This window comes from Cinclus cinclus, chromosome 2 (assembly GCF_963662255.1).
Source record: "Cinclus cinclus chromosome 2, bCinCin1.1, whole genome shotgun sequence".
NCBI classification, from domain to species: Eukaryota; Metazoa; Chordata; class Aves; order Passeriformes; family Cinclidae; genus Cinclus; species Cinclus cinclus.
Genome location: NC_085047.1, coordinates 33,256,673 through 33,281,642, shown reverse-complemented (window position 1 = coordinate 33,281,642; position 24,970 = coordinate 33,256,673). Strand labels below are relative to the sequence as shown.

The window sequence follows — 24,970 nt, the reverse complement described above, 5'->3', positions numbered from 1 at the left end:
GTTCCTTTGATGTGCAAGGATTTAGTGACATGCTTAGCAATACGCTAGCATGAGACTTGTTGCATAAAATCAAATCACTGCTGGGGCAGATGCTTCCAGATTTAAAAGCTCAATTGGTACCACAGACACGTAGCTGACTAACTGCAGGCTGTTTCTCCAGAGGATCAGCCTGTGGGGGCTTTTCAGGACCCCTTTTAGTCCCAAAACTGCAGTAACAAGGCCTAGAAGTCATCCTTTAAACCTCAAGGTGAATGTTTTAGGTCAGTAGTAGCTGATCTATAACATCCAATCTGTACCAGTGTCTCTAAAGGGCTGCTTTCAGCTCTGATTCATCAGCAAGTGTCACCCCTCTCCCCTCCCTTCACCTGCCAGCTGTGGACACGGCCAGGATGACCTAGATACTTGTCACCTCCAGGCTGGATTTTACCTTGACTCACAGTTTTTAAAACAAGACATGAAACAGATGGACAGATCCTAGCTGGTTCACATGGGAACTGCTTCATGCTCTGGGACATGTCAAGTGATGTTCAAGGTCCTCCACTGGTGATGGGCATGCTCCCACACACAGTTAGACTCTCCCAGTGACCCATCAGCCACCACCTGAGCCTGGGGACAGGGCAGTTCCCAAATCTGTGGATGAAGCATGTGACATCAGTAATGTCAGTGGAAATGAAGTATTTGAATAGTTGTTTATGAATATTCCACCTACTGCTGCAGAAGCTTAAACATCTTTCTCAGACTGCCCATGCCATCTCTCTCCCCACCCTTCCCCTCCTCTCCTCCCTCCCCCCCCCATTTACAATGAACTGGGAGGCAGTTCAGTTTATTCCCTAAAAAGCTCCTAGGAACAATTAGAGCTTGAGACCAAAGAAACAACACCCTCTTCTGTCCTTCATCCAGATGTGGGACAGAGACCAAGTGATCAGAAATTAAAATACTGGCTATTTTAGTTTCTCTATCATGAGGCGCTACAACAGGTCCTCAGGGCTGTGATCCTGCATGGTTCAAGTCAATAGGAGCAGAGAGCCCAGGACTGCTTATGAAGAACTCCCAGTAACTGCAGGTTATCACTACTTTTGAGATTATAAATTACACTGTGGGTAAAACAAAGGCAAAAACCGCAACCTCTGTAAGAAACAAAGTGTAAGCTTCTGGTCACTGACAAGAAGCATGAGATACATTTTCTAGTTTTGCAGTATCCGAAAGATTCAAATGGTCTCCGTATCTCCTCTGCTCTCATTTTGACAAGAACAAAATCTTGGACCATGCCTAAGAGCTGCAGGCACTGAAGATTGCTGGTAGGAGGTAGGTTTGAGAATTTTGTAATAAAAATCCTCCTTGTGAAATATTGTCACAGAATCTCCTATGAAACTATGAATAAATCAAACAGAATGTCTCCTAGCGTCCTGGCCTCTCCTACCTTCCCCACAGAATACCTTTGTACAGATCAGAGACCTGGTTCAGTTAATCATCAGACAAGGCCCATGTGCTCATGCAGAGCTCTCTGCTAGACCACAGCCTGAATCAACCTCCTTCATAGCATCCCAGGTACAGAAATCACCCATTTGGTTGACTCATGTCTCAAAAATCCATACCTTTTCTTTCTTGTTATCTGGCAAGGGTATTCCTGATAACAGAATCATTTCTAAGTGATATTTTTTTTAAAAAAATCACCCATTTCACCCTTTAGTTAACCATGTCAGTTATCTGACCTATATTCCACCAAGAAGTAATTTCTGTGCATGCTAAAACCCATCCATCCATCCATGCATTTATCCACCCTGTCTAAAGTATTTATGCCCATATTTAGGTGCCAATTTCCAGTTATCACAGAAATCCCCTCTCCAGGAACCACCTATCTCTTGGGAGCTCAGTTCTATGTCTGACAGTGTTGTACAGAAGCAAGTTGTTGGAGTGTGCTCCAGCTGCTTATACCTGTGACGGTTCCTGTTGGATTAAATAAGATGGATTTGGAGAGTACAAGCCAAGTATAAAACAAAAGGCATCAAGTAAATGTGAGAGAAAAAATAGGATGGTGATGATGGAGGCAGTGAAGCAGGAAAATGCACTCAAGTAACTCGGCACAAAAAGACGAAGATTTGACTTAAATACAGCATTTGTACATAATCTGCCAGATAAATAAGTAGGTAAAGAGTTATTAAAAGTCGTGAGAATGCCTTAGGGCACCCAACCATAAACCGCCTGGCACAGAAATGGTGCATGCCCGGGATTCAGAGCAGTCCTTGATGTGTGTCCTCTGCTGTCATCTAGTGTCAAAAGGGAAGAAGTAAACAAAATAGAAGGAAAATCTAGGTGAAAGAGATGCCAGTGCAAGTTGTGGCTTGGAAGAAAAAAACTGGGCATTTTGAACACCTGAAGCTCACTATCGGCAGTGAGGTCTCACCTGTACATGAAAAGCTAGTAGAGATATTTTTAAGACCTCTCTCTCACATTCCAGGGTGGATCTAACTCCTCAAGGATTGCCTGCAGCCAAAAAAAAGCTCTAATGAGTGTATACATCCAGCCACAAAGGCTTCACCATGCAAGGGTGCCATCACAAGCATTCCTGTGGGCATGCACCTAGGCTATTTTAGTCCAGTTCAGGATGGGACATCTTGGTCCCTAGAGGAGCTTATTTGTCTCCAACAGCTGTGAAGGGAGTGGGAACATCTCAGATGCAGACACATGCATGGCAGTGCTCTAGAGCTAGGCAAGATGACTGCTGTCCCTTAACTAGAAGGTGACTCTCACCTGGAGAACAGGTCAGAACTTCTCCTGAAACCTTGTTGTTCCTACCCTCATTTTTGTTGATTTTGCAGGGCAAAAATCTCCAGCTAGCCAGCCCTCACAGCAACTGATTTTGAGAAGAGACCATGACCTTCACACATAGCGATGAGGTCCTCCAGCCCTTCAGAAAAACATCCTGCATGGGAACATGGCCCCTGTAGGGACATGCAGGAGGCAGCAAAGAGCATAATCGGCAGCTGGGAGAGGCTGGAGGCAGGAAAAACTATCTGGAGTGAAAATGAGGCATGAGAAAAACAAGATCCAATGGTGCATACACAGAAGGAGACATCAGAAGGTCGGAGTTCAAATCCCATGTGTGACCTTGACCTTTTGTGTGATTTAGGACAAATTTTTTCACCAGTGCAGCCCAGTAAAACAACAGGATACTGGTTTCCCATGGGAACACTCCAAAGGCATTAAAGTTTGCGGGTATGGAACACCACAGTGATGCTGGGCACAATAGCCTACAGACACTCCAATTTAAAAGAAAACTCACGTTTCACCAACAAAGAGTTTGACTTTCTCTCTTTGCTTTTTAAATATTATGGATGTATGGTGGTTAGAAAACCCTAGGTTATCTCTTGTCAGCAGACCTGAAGCAACTGAACCTGAATTTTGCCTTTGTTTGCCTTTCCCCCACAGTATTTTCCAGCCGTGTTGCAAAAGTGTGTAGGAAACACACTGTCCCACTCTGCTGGTAACAAGCCCTCTGTTCCTTCTGTACCTCTACGAATCACTCCATTAGGTTCACAGACCTGCCGAAGGATATTTCAGGGATTTCATTTCAAATCTTGAAAATAAAATATTAAGTACAATCAATCATTCCTCATGACAGTTTCTTTGTCCATGAACTATTTCCATTTATTAGGAAACATTTATTTAAAGGCCCCAGTGTGTGGGAGAGGATAGATATTAAGAAAAAAACCCAAAAAAACCCAAAAACAAACAAAAATTTTTGATCCTAACACCAGAACATGGTGTATTTTTCTTTGTTTTCCTGTCAGAGTCACATATTTGAGCCACAGCCATGCCTTGAACAAGGTAGGAGCATTACTGATGCTCAACAAGGTCCCACCATTTAGGGCAGCACGCTAAGGGCAAAGACCCAGCTCTCACAGTGGGCAATTTTTTACTCACACAATCAGCAAGCAAAGCTTGACAAGAAGCCCTGAAATGATTGAGAAATGCCTTTCTGTGCCAGATGAGGTCCCAGTGTGAGCTCTAAAATGATGAGCTCATGCCAGGAGCTTAAACTTCAGGGGATCTGAAGAGCATGAAGCTCCTTGAGACTGGGCAACACTGGAGACCATACTGGGCATCAGGAGGGACACAGGCTCATGCAGCCGAACTAATTCCTCCTGCTACCCCATAAAGTAGAAGAAAACTAGCTGTCATTTCTGTCTTTTCTGGCAAAGTGGGACACAGCAGAAAAAAAAAGGCAACATTTCACAACAGAATATGGTACAGGTAGCTCACCTCAAGTAAATATGGCATGGATGAAAAATAAAAAGCACCCTGTTTTCTTGAAGCAGAGGCTGTCATGGAAATCCTGGCAGCGAATGGCATAATTGAGGGGATTCAGTTAGAAGTGACAGAAGAAAAGTCTAAGTTTCTTGGGAAGCATCAGAATTCAGAGATTAAACACACCTAGCAAGGATGAAGTCTGGGCTCAGGAACTCTTCAGCAGGTTGTGCCTATCCAGACTGGATGTAGTGCTATCTTTCAGTAAAACTAGAAAACTAGTAGCAGTACATCCTAGTAGCAGTACTAGCAAACTGGAGTGGATTTTCCCCATTAGACTTGCTGAAAGGGTGTAAGCCCTGCAGGACAATAAACATCACTGTGTGTTAGGCTACCATGGGAGAGATTCTTTGTAACCATGAAAGAGTGGTTGCTGTGGATGTCCACCATGAGGTTTGGCTGCAGAACCTGAAGAAAAAGAGGTAGAAGGGGTCTGTGTGCCCTCCCTCCAAAATGTGATCATGAAGGTCATGGCCACTGATGCACTCTCTCCAGGTCAGCATCCTTCAGTGCTGAAGGCTCAGGGAAACTCCATGCTTTCCATTTGATCAGAATTAACATTAATCATCTTTTTCCAAAGATGGATTTATCCTTTCCTCCTTGAAAGATCGCAAATCAGGATGCTCATTTTGCTCTGTTCGCTCATGGATATGCAAGCACCCTCCTCCTGGCACTCACTGATGAGGTTTATGTCTTAATTGGCATCCCCTAAACCACTCCAGCATGAGAACAGACAACCTGATAAATGTAAGAAACTGTCCTTCCTCTGGTGCCTTTTCCAGTGTGCTTCCCCTTCCAGACAGCCTGAGCTGTTTTATCACTTTCTCCAAAGGAAAGCACTGCCGAGTCCCCAAACCTCACAGCAGCAGGGCTCTGTAGATAAGGCAGGGAAAATATTTCACTCGCAAGGAAACTGTGCTCATCTCGCACTAACGTCCCTGTCCTCTGGAATCCAAGGCAATAATTACAGCAATTTGTAGATAATTATTTGTTAATTAAAAACAGGCTTTCTGGGTACAGTTACCAATTTCCTCCGCTGGCTGCATAGGGCTGCACAAGGAGACACTGGGGGATTGTCGGTCTCATAAAATCGTTTGCTTGCTCTGTTCAGTAAAAAAGGCCCCAGTGGGTCATCTCCCCCCTCTCCCCATATCCTGGCAGGTCTGATTAATTCTCCTAAGACATCCCCAATACAGATCTGTGCCTAGCTTTCCCTTGGTGATTTCCAAGGAAGGTGACTGCCGCATTCCCCCACTGCAGCCTGTTTTCTCAGCTAATTTAATGACCCTTTGCTCACACAGACTCATTTCCAGACACTTCTAAGTGAGTAGCTCCTAAAGGAATCGTGACTCCAAGCTGAGGTTGTGAACCTGAAAGAAGCTCACCTCCATCCCACGTTTATGTGAGTAGCAATAAGTAAACAGTGTGGAAATGAAGTTACAGCTGAGAACAAACTGAAGCCGCTGGTTTAAATAGTACTGTTGGGGCAATTATTCTGCCCTTCACTGGGCAATGTGGGGCTCATGGTATCTTCCCAGGCATAGTTTTCAGGCCAGCTGTGAGAAGAAGCAATGACATGATTTCAGATGTCCCCCACTAAATACTGGATCCACAAGAAGTGCATCTTGGGATGATGGTCCTCACACCTTGGGATGATGGCCGTCAAGAGGATTTTCAATCTTCTAAGTCTTCCTCTGTCTCTGTTTCTGCTGTGGAGCACACCATCTCCTGGTTCCACTACATCTACCATCCAGCTCCAGGGGAATTATTTAGCCCTGGAAGCAGGAAATTCACATTGCTCCTGATCTACTTCTGGATTGAGCTGGGCATTAATTTCAGATGACACTTCTTCTGTGGCACTAAGGAAACAGCTCATGGAGATCTGAGAGCTGGCTCTGGGTTCTACACAAAAATAGTACCAGCAGCATCATTATAATCCCTCATGGAAAGGAAAGCCCATGGGGAAGTATCATAAGAGGTGAAAGCTAGCAATGTCCTCCCCCTGGTTGCAGCAGAGCATCTTGGAGCCATAGTGACGAGGATAGGACAAAGGAATAACATGGACGTTTTGTCATCACGTGCCCAGAAGCAGATTGTTTCCATCTCCCTTAGCAAAACAGCTACATCAATGAGAACAAACCAGTGATAATGAGGAGGGGAAACAAATTAGGCTGTCAATATTCTCTTTGTGGAAAAAAATCTCAAGGTTGTTAGTCACACAGGGCTGCTTCGCCCCTCTAATTTTCTCCTGTACCTGGGCTTTCATGTTCCTCTCATCACCTTAGCGGCTCAGTGCCTGCACCATGTGCAGAGGAATCACAATTAGGCAAAGTGGCTGGATGTCATGATATATGGGACTACTTCTCTGCTTCAGCAGCACAGAAAGCTAACAAAGAGCTGGGATTAAACACTGGGTTAATTAGTACGTTTAATTAGTTCACAGTTATTAAATCCTTTCAGACCCTTAGATAAATGGTTCAAAGTACAAAACATTCCTTGGAAATGCTACTGTGTACTCCCCCCTTCTGTCTCGCAGGTAGGTGCAGGTCTGGGAAGCTGTAGCCTTCCTCTTGCTGCCTAATGCAGGAGTAGAGTCTCCACCCAAGCCTCAGTGGCCCAGCACCACTTCCTGAGAATACCCTTGAATCTGCAAGCCTGCCAATTTGCGAATTCACAGTTCTTTTGAGGGGGGATGAGGCAGTGCCCCTCTAATGTGGACAAGTTAATAGAAAGGAATAGTAATGGGGAAAAAAGCAGGGAGCAACAGTTTAACTCTGAGAGACACATACAGATTCAGAGGTTTGCTGTGGACTTAGTCACCCAGCGTGTCCCTTTCCATGTCAACTTCCTCTGTGGCTGCAGTAGACAAGTAAGGCAGCCCTGCAGGAAGAAAGAGCAGGAATGAGTGGAGGAACTTCTCACATAGGCTTTGGAGCATTGCCAGTCACTGTGCCAGCTGGGCTGAGGGACAGGAAAGGCTCCTTTGGGGTCCTGTTAGCAGTCTCCCATATTCACAGCACTCAGAGACTACCCCATTATTTCCATGTTCTTCCCAACAATCCATGCTACTCCACATCAGAGAGCTGCTAAGGTCCATGTGGTCAGCTGACCTCCAGAGAGCCCATGGCAGTGGCTGTTCTCATAAAGGATTTGTTTATGGCAGGAGAATCCAGTTTCTGAGATCACCTTGGAGACAGCCAAAGCATTTATCACTTGGATAATGCGGGGTTCTGAACAACACAGGTGCAATGAGCTCAGACTTTGGGCAGGCTGGAAAACTGATACCTATGGAGTAAAATCCGTATGCTTTTTTCATCATAGTTCTCTGGGAAACTGATGTTTGGGTCCAACAAAGGGGGTTATGACATTTTTAGCACCAAGCCTTTCTTTCCCCAGTTATTAATGGCTGTGGAGGTGGGCAGGGAATTCAGGCTCTCCTGCTGCAGGCCTAAATCCACAGGCTGAGAATTAATAGGGACAAAGGGCTACAGTAGATGTGGCTTGCTTAAGGGAGTTTGCTGAGGAAAAAACTAACAGTGCAAGGTTAAGCTGAGGGATATTCCTCATTGCATCAGGAAAGATATCCCTAAACAATGACTTACCCAGTACTTGCTTGTGATTCTAGTAATTATAAACTATTAGAAAGCAGAAAACAAAGGCTGGGATAAGGTACTGTTACTCAGCAAACTTACATTTTGAGAACAAGAATACAGCTTTTTGGAAGATAATGTCTCTCTTTTTTCCCCTGTGCAGTAGCAAAAGAAAGGTATTTAACCCTTCTAAAAATAAGTATGAATGTGTTTGCTTCCAGAGTCTACAAAATACGTCTGCATCAAAGCAATGTGAAGACATTTGGGAATGAAGTAGCTTATTTGATACTCATAAGAAACCATAGCCTAGGATTTTGTCTCAGAGAACTGGGCTGACCTTTTAGCAGCCGAAGATAGTTCTGAAATGACTTCTCATCAGTGAAAGCCCAATCTAACATCAGTTAAAATAAATTAAAAGCTATCACTGGCTTCTGCAGATATTGGATTAGACCACATAAAACCCACTTGAATGCTGGGAACCCAAGGAAATTATCATGGTAAATCTAAATTCTAGTGAAGCCTTACAGGCTTTAAAATATCTCTCTGCAGCTCCATTAAGAATGGGCTTCTACTTAGCTCATGAATAATTCACCTTTCTTTTTCTTCTGATAGTACTACTACTACAAACTAAGCCAGCACAAAGACCAACATTCCGGCCTCCACTTTTTGCTCACAGCAAATCCAGAGCATGTTTCCATTGAAAGAACAGTCCAGAGAGTAAAGGCCTATGCATAGAAACTGCTTCTCCTCAAAATATCTCTTCTGATTTCCTGTCATCCCCATAGAGCTAGGAACAGCTCTTCCCAACACTTTTTCATCTCCCCATTTCCAGTCATTTACCCTGTGCCATGGTGATAGTATGACTTCCAAAATGACAGGGTCTGGAAAGATTAACTTTCCTTTAGGAGCTAGTCCTTATCCACAGCTTTGTCCATCTCCTCCTGCTCATTTTTGAAGCATTTGATCTTCATTTCAGAATGGTAAAACCTTGTTGCAGAACAAACCAGCTAGCTGGGATAGCCCTACAGCTGTTTTCATAGGAAAAATTTTTGCTGCTTTACTAAAATAAGAGAGATGAAGAGTGCTGGCCAGTTCTCAGGAATCACTCTTAGCAACAGGAGGAATGGTGATCATACAGATTACTCCTTCAAGCCATTTGTCATTGCATCCTTTGTTCCAAATGCACTGCCTTTAACATGACCTCATTACACATCTCCCAGCCACATTCACCTTCAAACCTCTTTCCTTCTTCCCTCAATGAAGGACCATCTTAGAAGACAAATTCTGCTTCTACCAGAAACATCTACTAGGAACACTTCATGTCTTCTAAACCCAGATGTAAGTACAGAAGAACCATTATTTCTCATCATCCTTTTAAACCTCCCTCCCTGCAGACACCCTGACAACTGGTGTCCTGCTTCCCAGCCCAGACTGACATTACTACTCTGATCCACAAAGAGCACCAGCGCTCTCTGGAAAGCTTTTAGAAGGGCTCTGCTCTGCATGGCAAGGAAAGAAATCTACATTCACACACAGCCATGTCTTTCCCAACACCTGAAACATCTCCAAAACGCCCAGTCTATGTACCAGAGAGGAACAGTGCTGTGAGTCAGCTTCAGCACTGCATCAACACATATAGACCTACTCAAAGAACCTGAGATCTGGGGTTATCCCTGGGCCTATGGTTTGTGGTTCTGATGTTGCCAAACTGCTGGCTAGTGAGGACAGCATCCAGCAGTGAAAAGAAGATGGGCAGCTATAGAACTGAGGCCTTCAATGCTGAGATATGTGTGGCTAAGGGATTTCCATGAGCTATGCCATGAGATGTGTGGCTAAGGGATTCCTGAGGGCATGAAGACTGGGGTGGGGGGGAGAGGGGAGGGGATAGTTTATCAGGTGGAGGCCGGGTGACCTTCACCACTGCAGGAGCTGGAAGAGGGAGCAATGCTAAGGTGCCATGGTTCTGTTCCACCCTTGCGCAAGACCCACAGCCTTTGTGACCTCTCTCTTTGTTACTCTTGCTATCTCTCATTTACAGGGGAAGTGGCTGCCCCACCACCTATGACAGCAGGAACAGAAGGTTTGACTATGGTCTCACCTCCAACTCCCCCAAAAGTATAGTGATGCCATTTGGTCTTTAGAGAGAAGGACATTCAGCTGGATGAGAAAAGTTCAAGTCCAGTCCAAAAATATGTGAGGCCAGACTTTCCTGTGTTATGCCCTTGCCTTCAGTTACCCACAGGTGGTCCTGGAGCAGATGGATCTGAGGGTCTTACCCCTTTCCTGATGTGTTTAGACATTGTCAGTGGTGCTACCCTCTAATACTTCCTTAAGTTAATTGTTTCTTTGGCCTGAAGAGGGTTTTATGAGTCAAATAACCCTGGAAAAAAATATTCTGGGCACTATGGCAGAACAGGAGATAAAACCTATAGCTGAGAGTAGTAATAAATGCACCATCTGTGACAGGCACAGAGAACATGTAACATGCACTGAGCAGTCATTACATACAGGTTTAATTCTCACATTACACCAGGAGTTCCCTGAACAACAGAGCTCTAATTTCCTACCAATTTACATCCTGTATCTCTGCCTGACACTGCAGCAGTACCAGATCCTCCCTGCACTGTGATTCTCCAAGAAACCACATCACGGCAGTGTACCAACATACAGCAAAGCTCAATGCTGGCCCTTACCGGAGGGGATGGTTATTTGCATTAAAATAAAACTAATTTTCCTCACTCAGGAGTACAAAGACATGCATGCCCCTGTGTTTCTATCCAGCACTGAGGCAGTAACCCATGTGTGTCCAGGCAGTCCCCATGATTCCATGCAGTGGCACAGGGGACAGATACTGGAAAAGCTGTCCTCGCTGCCTGAGGATGTGCTTCTATCCCTCCCTCTACCTACCCTCCCTGTACCACTCCCCTGAGGTCTCCTGTCCTACCTCTCAATGTCTTTCTCATCCACCTGGTTAGGTCTGTGCCCCTGCCCTGCAGATCTAATTCCTCAGGATGGCATTTCAAGGCAGGTCAGAGCTCAGGTCAGGACTGGACCGGAGTGAAAACATCGGCTTACTTGAAGCAAAAGCAGAAATGAAGAAAGGCTCTGGCAAGCAGCTTTGGACTTTGAGGACAAGAGGCTTTTCATGCACAGATAAAAAGAATCACATGGGAAAGTCAAAGCCAGTCATCTACAAATATTTCCTCTCTCTTTCCCATGAGCCCAGCTTGTTTCTTCTAAATGCAGTCTCTTTCCAGCAATTCCTTTCTAACCTGGGACTTTACAGCAAGGTAGGGATTTGTCTCTACACAAGCAGTGTCACTACCAAAGCTGCCTCCTGGCCCTGGGGCATCCCACTGCTGCTCTCTTGTGTCACCCACAGTGCTCCAATGATCAAAGCACAGCAGTGAGGCAACCTCTGACCACAAGCACAGCAGGCATGTTCAGCTGCTGCCTTCCTGCAATGATGCTGCAGAACAGGACAGGCACGAATCAGGCAACTAGAGCAGCAAAGACTTTTGCAGCATGGGGAAGCAGCACTGACTTTACATTTCATAGAATCATAGAATGTTTTGGGTTGGAAGGGACACTTAAATATTAACTAATTTCAGCATTCCTCTCATGGGCAGGGGAGCCTTACATTAGACCAAGTTGATCCAAGCCCCATTCAACCTGGCTTTGAACACTTCCAAGGTTGAGGCAGCCACAGCTTATCTGGGTAGTGTCTTCCAGAGCCTCACCACCCTCACAGTAGAGGATTTCTTCCTTGTGTGCAATCTAAATCTACACTCTTTCATTTAAAAAACATTGTCTCCTATCTTTGCACTAAAGGTTTCTCTGTCTTTCCTGTAAGCCCTCTTTAAGTCTGGAAGGCTGAAGTAAGGAAGAAGCCTTCTTTTCTCCACGCTGAGCAGCCCCAACTGTCTCAGCCCATCTCCATAGCAAAGGTGCTCCAGCTCTCTGATCATCTTTGTGGCCTCCTTTGTACTCAGTCCAATAGGTCCATCTGTTTCCAGTGCTGATGAGCCCAGAGCTGGATGCTCCAGGTGGGGTATCACAAGAACAGGGGGTAGAATCCCCTCCCTTGCCCTGCTGGCCCCACTGCTTTGGATGCAGCCCAGGATACAACTGGCTTTCTAGGTTGCAAGTGCACATTTTATTGGTCACATTGGTCATGACCAATTTTAAGCCCACCTCTGATGCCAAGTCATTCCCTGCAGGGCTGGATGGCAGGGATGACGGCTGCTCCTCACCATCCACTCAGAAAAGCTGGACGGACAGAGGGGCATTAGCCTCAAAAAGAAAGAGGAGAAAAGGTTTATTCGTCAGCAAGGCTTGCAGAGCAGACCCAAGTCCTGCGCCTCTTATCAGGAAAAGCGAGGAATGTCGAGGAGCTATGGTACCTGAGAGAAGCCCAGGGGGACGTGAGAGTGGCTGAAGGTCCCCGAGAACCACCGCACGACATCCCCAGACCGCGCTGCCGCTGAGGTGGTCCCAGAGATCAGCAGGATCCCCTACCCCCGCCACGGGGATCCCTTGTATCCCAACACGGGATCCCTCTCGCCAGAGAGCATCCTCCCCACCTCGCGAGGATCCCACCCCCACGTGTCCCGTTAGGATCCGACGCCCCATAGGAGGAACTACATTTCCCAGGGCCGCTTGCGCCCGGGCGGCGGAACAGGTGGGCTGTGTGGCGCCTTCTGTTCCGATTGGCTGGCCGGGGGCAGCCCGAGCAGCCATTGGCTGGGCGGGCGGTCACGCGGGGCGGCGGGAGGCAGGCCGACTCACGTGGGCCCGTGCGGGAGCGGTGGAGCAGAGCAGGAGCCAGGAACCGGGAGTGGGCGGCCGGGCTCGGGCCGCGGGACTGGGGGAGCGGGCTCGCCAGGCCTCGCCATGCTGGGCGCCCGGGGCGGGTGGCGAGCCCTCCGCCGCTGCGCCTCCCTGCCGCGGGCCGTGCGGCTGCGGGTGCGCGAGGCGCTGCGGGCGCGGGAGCCGGCGGACGCGGTCATGGTGCAGGTGTGTGCCCGAGGTGTGCCCGGGATGTGCCCGAGGTGTGCCCGAGGCGTGCCCGAGGCGTGCCCGGGATGTGCCCGGCCCGCAGCCTGAGCGGGCGGGGGGAGACGTGGGAGCCCTGCAGAGCGTTTTGCTGAACTCCCACATCTCCTCTGCGGTCGTGCCGAGTCCCCCCCATTTGTTCTCCCGTGTTCTCCCGCTGGGCGTGCTCGGGCCGCTGCTGCGGCAGCCAGCGGAGCTTTGGAGTCCCTCGGCACATGCAGGGGAGCGCTGTCACTGTGATGGGTTGTACTGGACGTGGTCTCCACCACGCTGGCTTTATCACCTGTTCTGTTCCCGAGTGCGAGCCATTGACTGCGTGCTGTTGTTTTTAAAGCTTTTTCGTAGTTCTTCTGCTGCGTACATGCAGGTTTAGAGCAGTGTCAATAGAACCATTGATAACACTTCCACTGACGTTTGTATTTGGCTCCCCCTGTGAGCCAAGATAGCCTGGAATTAATGGACATTTTAGCTGTGGAGCACTTTTCATTGGCATAGTATTGTGTGTTCCCCTGTTTTCAGCTGTTTCCTCGCAGAGCATTGGTTGCACACATAGAGTCCCTGCTTCAATGCAGAACTGTGCAGTTGTCAGTATTTCTGGATGAATATAAAAAGGACTGGGGTACTTGGTAACAGCTTTAAGCAAAACTGAAAGAGGATAGATTTAGATTTATAAGATGGAAATTTCTCACTGTGAGAGTGGTGAGGCACTTGCCTAGGTTGCCTAGAGAAGATGTAGCTGCCCCATCCCTGGCAGTGTTTGAGGCCACAATGTGGCTTTGAGCAATCTGGCCTAGTGGAAGGTGTCCCTGCCCATGACAGTGGGGTTAGAACTGGATAATCTTTAAGGTCCCTTCCAATTCAAACCTTCCTGTGATACTTCTGACCCAAAAACCAGTTTGTAGCACACTGGTATTCCTGCTCACATATAGGTGAAGCCTAATAGGGTAGTAAGAAGCTCATCCAGTGTTGGTTCTTTTCAGATATAATTTGATGAGTAATGCAAGATAGAATAAACTGATGCTAAAATCTGCAGTACTGTCATTCCTCCTTTTTCGCTGTCCTCCAGACCCTTGCTGCTTTGCTTTTTATCTGTGCTGGCAAAGTGTGGGGGTTTTGTATTAAAATGGGCTAGAAATGTGATGTGGCTTAAATCCAGCCTTATAATGGCCTGGTTGTTGGAATGTGCAGTCCAGTCATTTCAGTCAGGATTGCCACTTTTATTGTACATTCATTCCAGTAAGGTGTGAAGTGGTCAAAACATTGCTGCCACAGCCTCTGCTGCTCCAATGTAATCCTGTGGTGTGCTCTTACTTCCTATTGCAGGATGCAAGACTTCTCTCCTTGTTTAGTAGTTCCCAGAACAGTGAGGTGGCAAAAAAAAGCTCTTGAGAGTGTGTCATGTTCATTTTTTTTTGGTGGGTTTTGTTAAGGAGTGTTTGTGAGGAGGGAAACTGAGGGAAAATGTCTGCCGTTATACATTGAATGTGCATCCATTATAACATAGATGGTGTGTTCTGGGCATTTCCTGGAATACAGAGAATAAGCACAACAGTTTCAGGCATCTTACTGCATGAAATATCTTTAACCATACAAATACAAGGATGCCCAGATGATCTTGTTTCTTGCATTAGTTCTTCCTTTTGGTGGAACACTGCAAGGGTGGTTTGCCCTGTCTGACTCATTAGATGCATGTCTTTAAAATCTTTCATGGTTCTTACATGGAACAAGCCTGTGTTAGTAGTCACTCTTAAAACTATAACATGCTTTACTTCTGGTGCTGTTTAATTCTTGGTTCGTTCTGTCTGGGTGACAGAAATAGATGGATTTGCATTGGTTTGTGTGGTATAAAATCCCTAAAGCACTTGCACAGTTTGAAGTCATTGGAACTATTTGGTCCCTTCCAGTTAAGATAAGGATGAAGCTGTTTGGAAAAGAGGCAGTTTAGTTGTTTAATCAGCATTGGTTTTGGTTGTTCTCTACCACATTGTTAGAAGAAGAGCTGGAAGGCCCCCAGCAGATAATTTTGCTTTGAAGGCCAGCTTTGTCTCAACTCTGGTGAGCTGAGGAGCAGCTATGGGAGTTATATTTTGGATGCTATTACTATTGCTTGCTGCAAGTAATTAAAATTCATATGTCATTAAAAAACTCAAATTAAGACGTTAGCCTGCACTGTACATGATCAGTTCTACTGTTTTGCTGTTACAAAGAATTTGGGTATTACTAGTTTAATTATTTTCATAAAACTGGATGAAGTATTTCTAAATTCTTTTCTTAGTATCTTTTTTTTTCTCATGGACTCAGTGAAGCAGTCTTGATTTTGAGTTGAAAGGAAAAACATCCAAGGCAATAATTTCTGGTTTTGTTTGCATGAATACGTAGTTTTTAATGTGAATCTATTGGCTGCAACATTGTTTTAGCAGTCCAGCAGTTTAGGGCACATAAACCACTAGTGAACAGATTGGAAGATTTGAAAGGTTGGAAGCTTTCTACAGGGTTACAACAACAAAACCGATACTGAAAACCATCAGAATGGTCTTGAGTGTATTGTAATGCAGACTGGTACATTACTGGTCTCTCCTGTTTCAGTAAGAAGAGTTTGGAAGGGGCATCACTGACAGGAGTACATACTTTGCCAAAATACTTTATGTTTTCAGAGCAGTTCGTTGCTTTCTGTATTCTCATCTTCCCAAAGATGCAGATACATCTTTTCCTTGATCTTTCCTTGATTTGAGAACATTTCTGTTTTCAGGAAGAGACTCTTGCCTCAGAGGGATGTCTGCCTAAGGATTTGTTTCTCTCTGCTTTGAAGTAAAGGGAAAACTGACACTAACTCTTTTTCTCTTTTTGACTTTTTTATTATCATTATTTTTTTACATCTGAAGAAACAGTTACTTTGATTTCAGTAGGAAGCTGAAATAGGCCTGAAGTGGTGTGTCCAACTCAGCTGGAAGAAGAGCAAGAGAACACAGCGTTCCTGCCTTAAAAATAACAAATCTCTTTTTCTTTTACCTCAAGGGCTGGGTCCGCTCTGTCCGATCCCAGAAGGAAGTTTTGTTCCTGCACATAAATGATGGGAGTTCTCTGGAAAGCCTCCAGGTGGTTGCTGATCCCAGCCTGGAAAAGAGGTAGGTCCATTTGAAATAACTGGAGAAATACATGTGCTCAGCAGTGCTTGGAGGGGTCTGCTTAGGCCTCCTTCCCTGTGCGAGGGACTCGCCAACATTTGTTCCCACAAAGAGCTCCTTATAATAAATATCTGTCACTTTTCTCTCTAGCTGTCTAACATTCTTGCCTTGTCCTAAATTCTTCTATAGCTTTGTGGATCTCTTCCCATTCCCACCTCTGCATTTAATAATTTTTCATCAGTTAAGCTCTATGGGTATTAATAATTTTTCATTTCATCAGTTAAGCTCTATGGCTACAGCATCTCTTGTGGTCTTAAGTAATCCAGCTAAATTAACAGGAATCTCTCTTCTGAATGTAGTTGTATTAGCACCTAGTTAAGCTGTTGCTTTTTCTTGGTTTCTTAGAGACCTGACTTTTGGAAGCGCAGTGGAAGTGCAAGGGAAGCTGGTCAAAAGTCCTCATAGGATGCAAAACATGGAGCTGCAAGCTGAAACCATTCGTGTGGTGGGACCTTGTGATATTTGGGTATGTCACTATAGAGAGATGAGTAGGACTGCTGGAAATCAATTTTTAAAGCTCCAAGTATGCAGCAAAGCATGCTTGAAACTGTATTTTCTTTAAGCCTGAGTGTTCCTAAGGACTTTGGTTTGTCAGCCATGTCTGTAGGGTGCATCAAGGGAGAAACATGGGATCACCATGAAAGCTCGTATCTGGGACAGAGCCATGTATCCATGGGAAATGTGCACAGGCTGACAGTTAAGAGTTGTATTTGTCCCACCCTGAAGCACTTACCTGTGCAGGTGGCTTACCTGGTAAGTCTGGCTCAGCTATGAATTGGAGAAACAGTAGAACTGGCAAAATGCTCCAGGCTGTGCAGCTGGAAGAACCATATCTGCCGCAGACGCATTCAGAACCAGCTTGCTGTTGCGGCAGTGAGGTGAACAGATGGGTTTCAGGGGGGCTCAACATCCAAAAGGAGGAGCATTTTAGAATGCTAGTACTGCCTCTTATGTTCATGGCTCTTGCTCTGCTGTAAGCATTGTAAAATACACAAAATAACCAGAAAAGATAGGCAAAAGCTTCTAGTTCTTCTGTGCTCTGTCATGGTGATTGAATTTTGGTAGGGAGAGATGGCATTCCATGAATAACGATAAAACTGCATGGACTCCCAAGTTCTCATCCTCTTACTCTCATTTCCTTGTTGTTTTCAGTCATTTCCCCTGAAAATGAAGGAGAGGCACCCACTGGAATATGTCCGACAGTTCCCTCACCTGCGATGCAGGAACAACACACTGGGCGCCCTCCTGCGAATCCGCAGTGAAGCCACTGCAGGCATCCACTCCTTCTTCCAGGTACCTTCCCTTCTGTACCCACCCTCGAGCAGAGCACTGCACTCAGGCTGGCTTTATGGGAGCAGGTTAGGAGGGAAGGAGCATGGTATCTTGCCTGCAGGGTATGGATTTTGCACACAGTGTTTTTCTTTCCAGGCCTGGGCCAGACTGTTGCTTATGATCAGGTCAGCCCATCTGTGGCCTGTCAGTGTCTTTCCACCCATTTCCTGTTATTTATCCCTTTCACAGAGTTACAGTACCATTGCCTGCAAGTGTGTGGTCTGTGAAACACAACATAATATGGACTTGTTTAACCTATCCTCTGCAGTGACCTTACGGTCCTTGGACAGAAACCTCCACCCACGTGGAAAAATCTGTGATACAGGAACACAGGCAAGCTGACTCAGAGCTTCATGTTATTCTCAGTGCTTGCCTCTTACTGCAGTACAAGTCTGTGTGGATGCTGTTAGCTGATATTAGGAGACTCCTGTTCTGGTGCATTTGAAACTGATGGGTGGGGCCACCTGTGTTTTCTGAATGTGTCACACTCAAGCTGTGGACACAGCACAGGCTTTGTGCAGACAGGAGGGCAATGAATTGACTCACAGAGATCATGTGTGACTAGAAAAAGAAAGGTAGCAAGTCCTCTAGCACATCTGAGACTTTCTTTAAAGCTATTCCTGGAAATAAATATGTTTTAGTTAGATTAGCTGGCTTTAGATAGAATAAAATCACATTCAGAGCATTTTGATGACAAAATTAATACATAATAATTAGTGTGGCCTAAGGAACAGGTTAGAACTGTCAAGATTATTTTCTGCTCCCAGGTTTGCTGGTCTTTGTTGCCTGCAGTGGCAAAGGAGGCTTGTTTGCTCTAAGAACTGTCTGTGTGGAATTGCATGGCATGTGGATGACTTTTGTGGGTTTTGTTGGGGGGGGGGTGGTTTTTTCTTTGTTTTTTTTTTTTTTTTTTTTTTTAAGAGAAATCCCATGTCAGGTGAAGCTGCTGGTTTCAGGGTTGTGCCTGCTCCTAGGACAGAAGCCAGCTCTGTTGGGTATTAGTCTGTGCTGGTGTCGATCCACCAGATGGCATTGCTTACAATGGTTTGTGCTTCCAAACCTGGACACGGAAGGCAGCCGAGATACAAAACTGCCTTATTCAGGCTGTGCTTCTCCAAATCAGCTCCTGCTCAGGCTCTGACATACCTTCCTGTTTACAATGCTCAAGAGCAGAGCTCTATTGAAAAATAGAATCTATCATCGATTTAGCACCAAAAAAAGAGTTCATTTTAAAGGAATAATGAAGATCTGGTCCCAGACCTGATATTTACAAAAACTTGTGTGAGAACTCTCCTAGCACCAGGAATATCTGTGGTTTCATTCCATTTCTAATGGAAGGAAGTCTTAAAATTGCCACTTGCATCATCCCAAGAATATTGCAATTTCCAGCTTGACAGTGTCAGAATATAACATAGCTGCAAAGTATAATTTGAGCATTTTCACTCTGCAAAGCTGTTAGGAGCTTAATGGTGGAAGAAAGTAAGTGGAGCTGTTTGAATACATGAAATTATCAAGACGAGAGTGACTTTAAAAACCTCTCTTTTTTAGCCTGTTAGTTTCCAGGAATGAATGACTAGTGCCAAGTGTCTTTGGTTTGGATGTTGAAAGCTAAAATGTCGTCTTAAAATCTCCTGAGAGCTGTGGTCCATGTGGGATAGGAACATTGTTCCTAGGCACAGTAGGATAGTTGCATTGTGAATGGCAACTTCTATTCTGCACATTAAGTTACAGGTTTGTGAGAGCCAGTAATGCAGCTTGATTTATTTTAGAAGCTTTTATAAGGGGAATTATCGAAGACGGTGTTAGGGGATTCTGTTATTTCATATCTGTGCAGTTGGCATTGCTTTCCAAAGCACACAAGGGATCTTCTGTGTGAAATGTGCTTCTTTACAGCAACTGCTACCACTGTATGAGGAATTTTGCATTTTTCAAGCAGCTCCTGTAGAGCTGGGCTCTGAATATGCAGGGAACTGTGTCAGAGGCCTGCATTTTGCACTGGTTGACTGAAACTTCCTTCTTAAGACAAAGCAAGCAGTGCTGGATCCAACACTTCCTTCTGTGCAGTAACTGGATCCCAGTGAGGAGCCAAGGTCTTTGCACCTGTAACCAAGGTAGCCTAGAGTTGACTGCAGGGACTTTGCTCCTGCTTAGTTGTGTTACTGTACTCCCACAAAATGCATTGCATGTCCATATTAAGTTTTTGTTCCAAATTAATTTTAGTTTGATTCTCAGAGTGGGCAGTAAATACCACTCCTGCCTTCCCAGCCCCTTAATGAGCTGGTGATAAGTACCAGGATCTCTTGTGTGACTGACTGAATTGTATTATTCTGGTAAAAGCTGTGAAGCTAGGATGTATCAATCCACTGAATATTGGATTGTAGCTGTTTTAAAAGCATCTGGCTTCACTGTAGAGAAGTCCAGAGAACAGGGGCTCTTTATTCATTCAGCCTTACTGGTTTCAGAAACGTCTGTTGGATTTATGAGCTATTACATGAATGTGTAATTCTGCAGGTACCTAGAACTTGACCAAGCCAGGGTATACCCTGTCTCTTAAAATCAGCTTGACTTCAGTATCTTAGAAGATGCAAGATAGGACTGACACTTCATTGGTGGTTGGGTGTTTTTAAGGTCTCTTTCATCCAGTGTGTGATTTCTGTCATCCAACACTTTGGATCACTTCTCTTAATCCAGCACACAAAGAGTGTCCTTTGCCTAACCACTGCCTTCCATAAAGCCGAAAGAAACAAAGTGTTGAGGTCACAGGGGTGAATTTGGTCAAAACTGCCCAAAAATATAAAAATGCTAGAGGAAGTGAGAAGAAATAGGAATGGTGTGGAAACAGACCATTGCAAAAAATCTCATAGTAATGCTATAAATCTCTTTTGGTTATGAAACCTGGAGGTAGATGCACATGCAGTAAACACTGATTTGTAAATCATGCTAGTATTTAGTTTGTCATCTGTGCCTATAAGGCTACCCAAAAGACTACATGTGGTGTCCTGGCTGGGGGCTAATGGCCTAGTTATGTGTGCTGGTTGATGTCATCCTTCAGGGTGATGTTTGGTATCTTTAACTCCTCAACTTTGCTGTTCTGTCTATTCCAGGATAATGGATATGTACATATTCATACCCCCATAATTACATCCAATGACTGTGAAGGTGCTGGGGAACTCTTTCAAATTGAGGTAAGTTGGGTTGCCTAAAGTTTGTTTCTTTTTTCTTTTTTTTTTTTTTTTGCAAACCAATTCTTGAGTTATTAAAGGTTAGAGGAAATATTTATCTTTATAAACTTTTATGTACTTCTGTGATTTTTTTTTAATATAGATCCTTTGTTTCAACAAATAATTTAGGCAGTTAAACAAAAACATTATCTTTTATTTTATTGCTATTTTGTGCATTAATCAGCACCTCTTATACTGATGAGGTTGTTTTATCACTGGTGCTGTGGGAAAAGTTACAAAGAATAACAGAGGGAGGTGGAATACCTTAGTAAACAGAATGATGTCATCATAAGAGCCCAAGAGATGGGGTAGGTCATTCAGGACAGACTACTACACTCAAATATTTCTTAGCTTTCAAACAAAGAATACAATTAATCATGAGATAATCCTTAAAAAAAAAAAAAGTCAACAATACTTGAAACTCCTTTTCACTGGTGTGTACATACAGGTTCCTCCCTACAGGCTGCTCCTGTTGTATGTCAGAATTCTCCCCCAATATTTTCAAACCTTCCCATAACCACTAAATTGCTACAACAATCTGTTATTATAAGAGTACTTCACATCATGGGTCAGAACCTCCTGTGAAACTGAAACAGCCATAACCACTAACATCTCCCCCATAGGTTTCTCATGATTCCTGACCCCACAGGCATTAATCATATGGAATTCCATCTGCATTTTATACTTCTGTATCTGAAGTTCACTCTTCTGTCTCAAACAATGGCATTCATTGCCATTATGTGTAGTGGCTCCAGCTTTGCTGGTGATTCATCTGTAAGCAAAAGAAAAACTGTTGAGGTAGCAGTTACTTGCTGTGGGATCGCGTATTCCACTCTGCACAGCCTCGTGACAAAAAAAGCTTCTGTCTACTTGTTCTTCAGGATCTCAAGGTCTAACCTGTGTTACCAGTTATTCCCTTCCAGACCAGTACATGTGTCTCAGCTTTTTGCTTGCTGGGACAATAGGTCTGATTAGCTAAACTTTATTTAGCTAAATTGTTCCTGTTTAATTGAGATGCCTTAATACTACCCAAGGTTCACTCCAGGCTGTTGCATGCAAATTAAGATGTGAAAACAAGTAGCACTTAATGATGGAAACATTATGCAGTTTGCAGCTGTACAGTGTATTGCGTCTTCTGTACAAATTGTATCCACTTGAAAGCTGTAGAGGATGCAGGACTACAACGTAGGTGGCTGGTAGTGACAGAAGCCCTGATGCAAATGTTGAATGAGGTGTTAAATTGTGAGCCTGAAACTTGCATAAACTGGATCTTGTCTAAGTGCATGGTTCATGGCAGATATTTTACTTCTCTCCAGTGGGATTGCTGAAGTGCAAATAGTACCTGTCTGGAGACATGTAACTACAGCTGTGCCTGAAAGGCGTGCTCTAAGTGCCAAGTCAGACCCCATTAAATGGCCTGTGCCATAAAGAAAAGGCTTCACAAGCCCACTTGCTGCTGGGAAGAGGGAAGTTCTCCCTGATTTCCTGTTTCTTCTCTGAGTAAGGCGTCATTATCTGGCCTCATTTAGGACTTAGTTTTGTTTCAGTAAAGCCCTGTTCACAATTGGTCCTGGCTAGCAGAGATCCAACACTGCATGCTGTCCTGCTGGGATCACTTCATTCCACTGGAGCAGCGACACTTGTCTTTTCACAGTGAAAACATGGGGGAGATTAAGCCTGCCTTGGGCCATACATGTGATGCTGTCAGACACAAAATAAGAGTGACAGAAGGGTGTCAGACATAATAATAAGGGTGTGGTATTTGCAGCAAAGCCCAAATATTTGTGTGCTTTTAACCAAACTAACTATCAAGACATTCTTGTCTGCTGTCTTCAGTCACTTTTAAGCTAGCCTGTAATTCACTGTTTGAACAGGACAAGAGAAAATATAAATTCATGTTCCTCTCATATTTGAGGAGGAGCTAAGACTTCTGGTGATGGGAATTAATGAAAGCAACCTTCAAATTAGATTGTTCAGTTTAAACAAATATTTAAATCCTGTTCCTTAAGTTTTAAGACTTCACTTCTAGCTGCAACCAGAATTGGTGTCCTATTACTCCTGAATTTGTAGTAGTTGCAATACAATTACTGTTAACAGGTTGTATTTTTTCTGTCTTTTGGGCTTTTTGGTTTTTTGGTTTTTGTTTTTAGCTCCCTTGGGCATTGTATAGAACTAATAGACTGACCAGTTTAGCAGACCTGCTGCAGGTGGAGTAAGTTGAAAACTTCAGTTAAATAGACTTTAGGACCCAAGTGGAAGCTGCTTTTGTACCCACTGTGAACTATTGCCTTTAAATAGCTGTTTTCTCTTACTGGCACAGTTTTAGTCCTCTGACTAATGTCTGAATGGCTGCTCAGGCCTGTGCATTCTTTTGAAGTGATGGAAAGTGAAGAAAGTAGGAATATGTTTTTACATGTGATTTGAAGAGATGGGGAAAAGTGTATCTGAAGTTAGAATGAAAAGGCTTTTTGAAACATGGTCTTTGATTCCTAAAAATCTTAATCCTGTAGGATTTGTTTGTTTATATGTTTAGCTTCCTCATTATCTTTGTTTGGTTTTGGATGTGCTGGTTAGTCTGTACACAGCTTTGGTTGGGATGCTCTCATATTAGGACTTGGGATGGGGGAGAATCCACATTCCCTCTCTGCTGGGCAAATAAACTAAATGTTTTTAAAATAAAGTGCTGTAATGGTAAAAAGAGTGCAGTAAGCAGAGGACATTTTAAAGAATGAATAAGTCACACGATGGTAACAGCTCCAGAGGAAACTTTTCTACCTGAAAAGTGTAGGTTTGAGGAGAAACTACATGAAGTGTGAAGATGACTAGGCAGACCCTAACCCACGTGGGGAACATCAGCAACACCAACTTGTGGCTTTCTGCACTGTTGACAGCATCTTCCTGTGGTGGGAGCATATAGAGGAGAAAGCATCTTGTTTGTGCTTCTTTCTTTAAAGTAAATATATTGAAAATACCAGAAGAGCTTTGAATGTTGAAACCAGTGTTTTAGTATCATCCAAGCAGAATGAGGTAATTCTTGAAATAGGGAGAATGCAGATCAGCAGGGGCAGATAGCCCTTACTCTACTTTAATTTGAAAATAATTCCCCTATATAAGCAGTTTTAGCACCTCCACTTGAGCACAGATTCTTTCCTTTTTTTTTTTTTCTTATTTTTCTTTTATTTCTTCTGAAGTCTAAAATTCTCAGCAGTTTTGTATAGTACAAGAAACTTTACCCAGTCCCTTTCTGTGGCTGCATCCTAGGAAATCTACCTTACTTTTGTCCTTGTGACCTAGCTGCATGTCTGTCCCTGATATTTCCAGTAGCCTCCCACTTTGTCTGCAGGTTTGAAAACTCCCTGCTTTCTGAGTCTCTTGCTCAGTTTTTCCACTTTTCTCCCTGGAAAATTTTCTTTGTATGGATGCTCTCAGCTGCTGTGGAGAAGGTGGAGGCTCCTCTGTGCTCTGGAAGAGCCTGTCTGGCCCAGGATACTCCAGCTGGTTCCATGTGGGTCTCTACAGCCACTTTCCCTGTTGCCCAGCTGCAGCCTCTTAAAAGAGCTCACCATGCAGTGAGTTCCAAAGCATAACAGCTGTATCATGCATTCACAGCTCTTTAAAGTATATCACATGCAGTTTGTATGGCCTGTATTCCTTCCTGGGACCACTCTCTAAGTGTAAGGAGTACATGTAAGGAGTAAGGAGTGCTGCACTCTACCTGTTGGCTCCAGCAGAGGTAAAATGTACTCTATGTGAGGCTTGTCTTTTCCCCCCACACACACCTCATGGCTCCTGGATGGTGTTTGGCTGAGCCCAGGCTCTGGATCCAGCCATTTTATTACTTGAAAGGATATTTAACTATAAACCTGAAGAGCCATCCAGGTATAGTTCTTCTCTAAAATGTAAATGGAGATTGTATGGTGTTGGGGTTTCAGGGTTTTTTTGCTCCTTGCTCACAGACAGGTTTTAGGTTCCTGAAGGCACAAGTTTATGGCTGTGTCAGCTGTGGCACCAGCAATATGTACCTGCTGCTAAAGATGCAGAAACTTATTCTTGCCATCCCTTTGGTACTTCTGAAAAATATCCTTATCAGCACCAAAAAAAGCTGGGATCTGCTGGGGAGAATCACAGTTAAACACAACAATATTAGTGTCTGTAAGGTGTTTTCCCTTTTAGAGATGTGTGACAGTCTAGGAGGCAGCCATTTCCTGGGAGACTGGTACTTCAGAGATGTGCTTGGCAGGGATTGGGGTAGGCTGGACCTGTGCTGAGGGACAGCTTG

General features: G+C 44.4%; 1 protein-coding gene across 3 annotated transcripts in view; it reads left to right on the top strand.

The window, feature by feature from the left end:
* Nucleotides 1–12,791: 12,791 nt before the first annotated feature.
* Nucleotides 12,792–24,970, top strand: part of NARS2 (asparaginyl-tRNA synthetase 2, mitochondrial) — a 49,593-nt gene continuing 37,414 nt past the window's right edge. For 2 of the 3 annotated variants that reach the window (XM_062514105.1, XM_062514098.1), the window contains exons 1-5: nt 12,792–12,914; nt 15,969–16,078; nt 16,484–16,604; nt 17,291–17,431; nt 20,575–20,655. In XM_062514105.1, the coding sequence (XP_062370089.1) occupies nt 12,792–12,914; nt 15,969–16,078; nt 16,484–16,604; nt 17,291–17,431; nt 20,575–20,655 (576 nt within the window). Of the gene's footprint in view, nt 12,915–15,968; nt 16,079–16,483; nt 16,605–17,290; nt 17,432–20,574; nt 20,660–24,970 lie in introns of all 3 variants that reach the window. The other variant, XM_062514112.1, reaches the window with a different exon arrangement.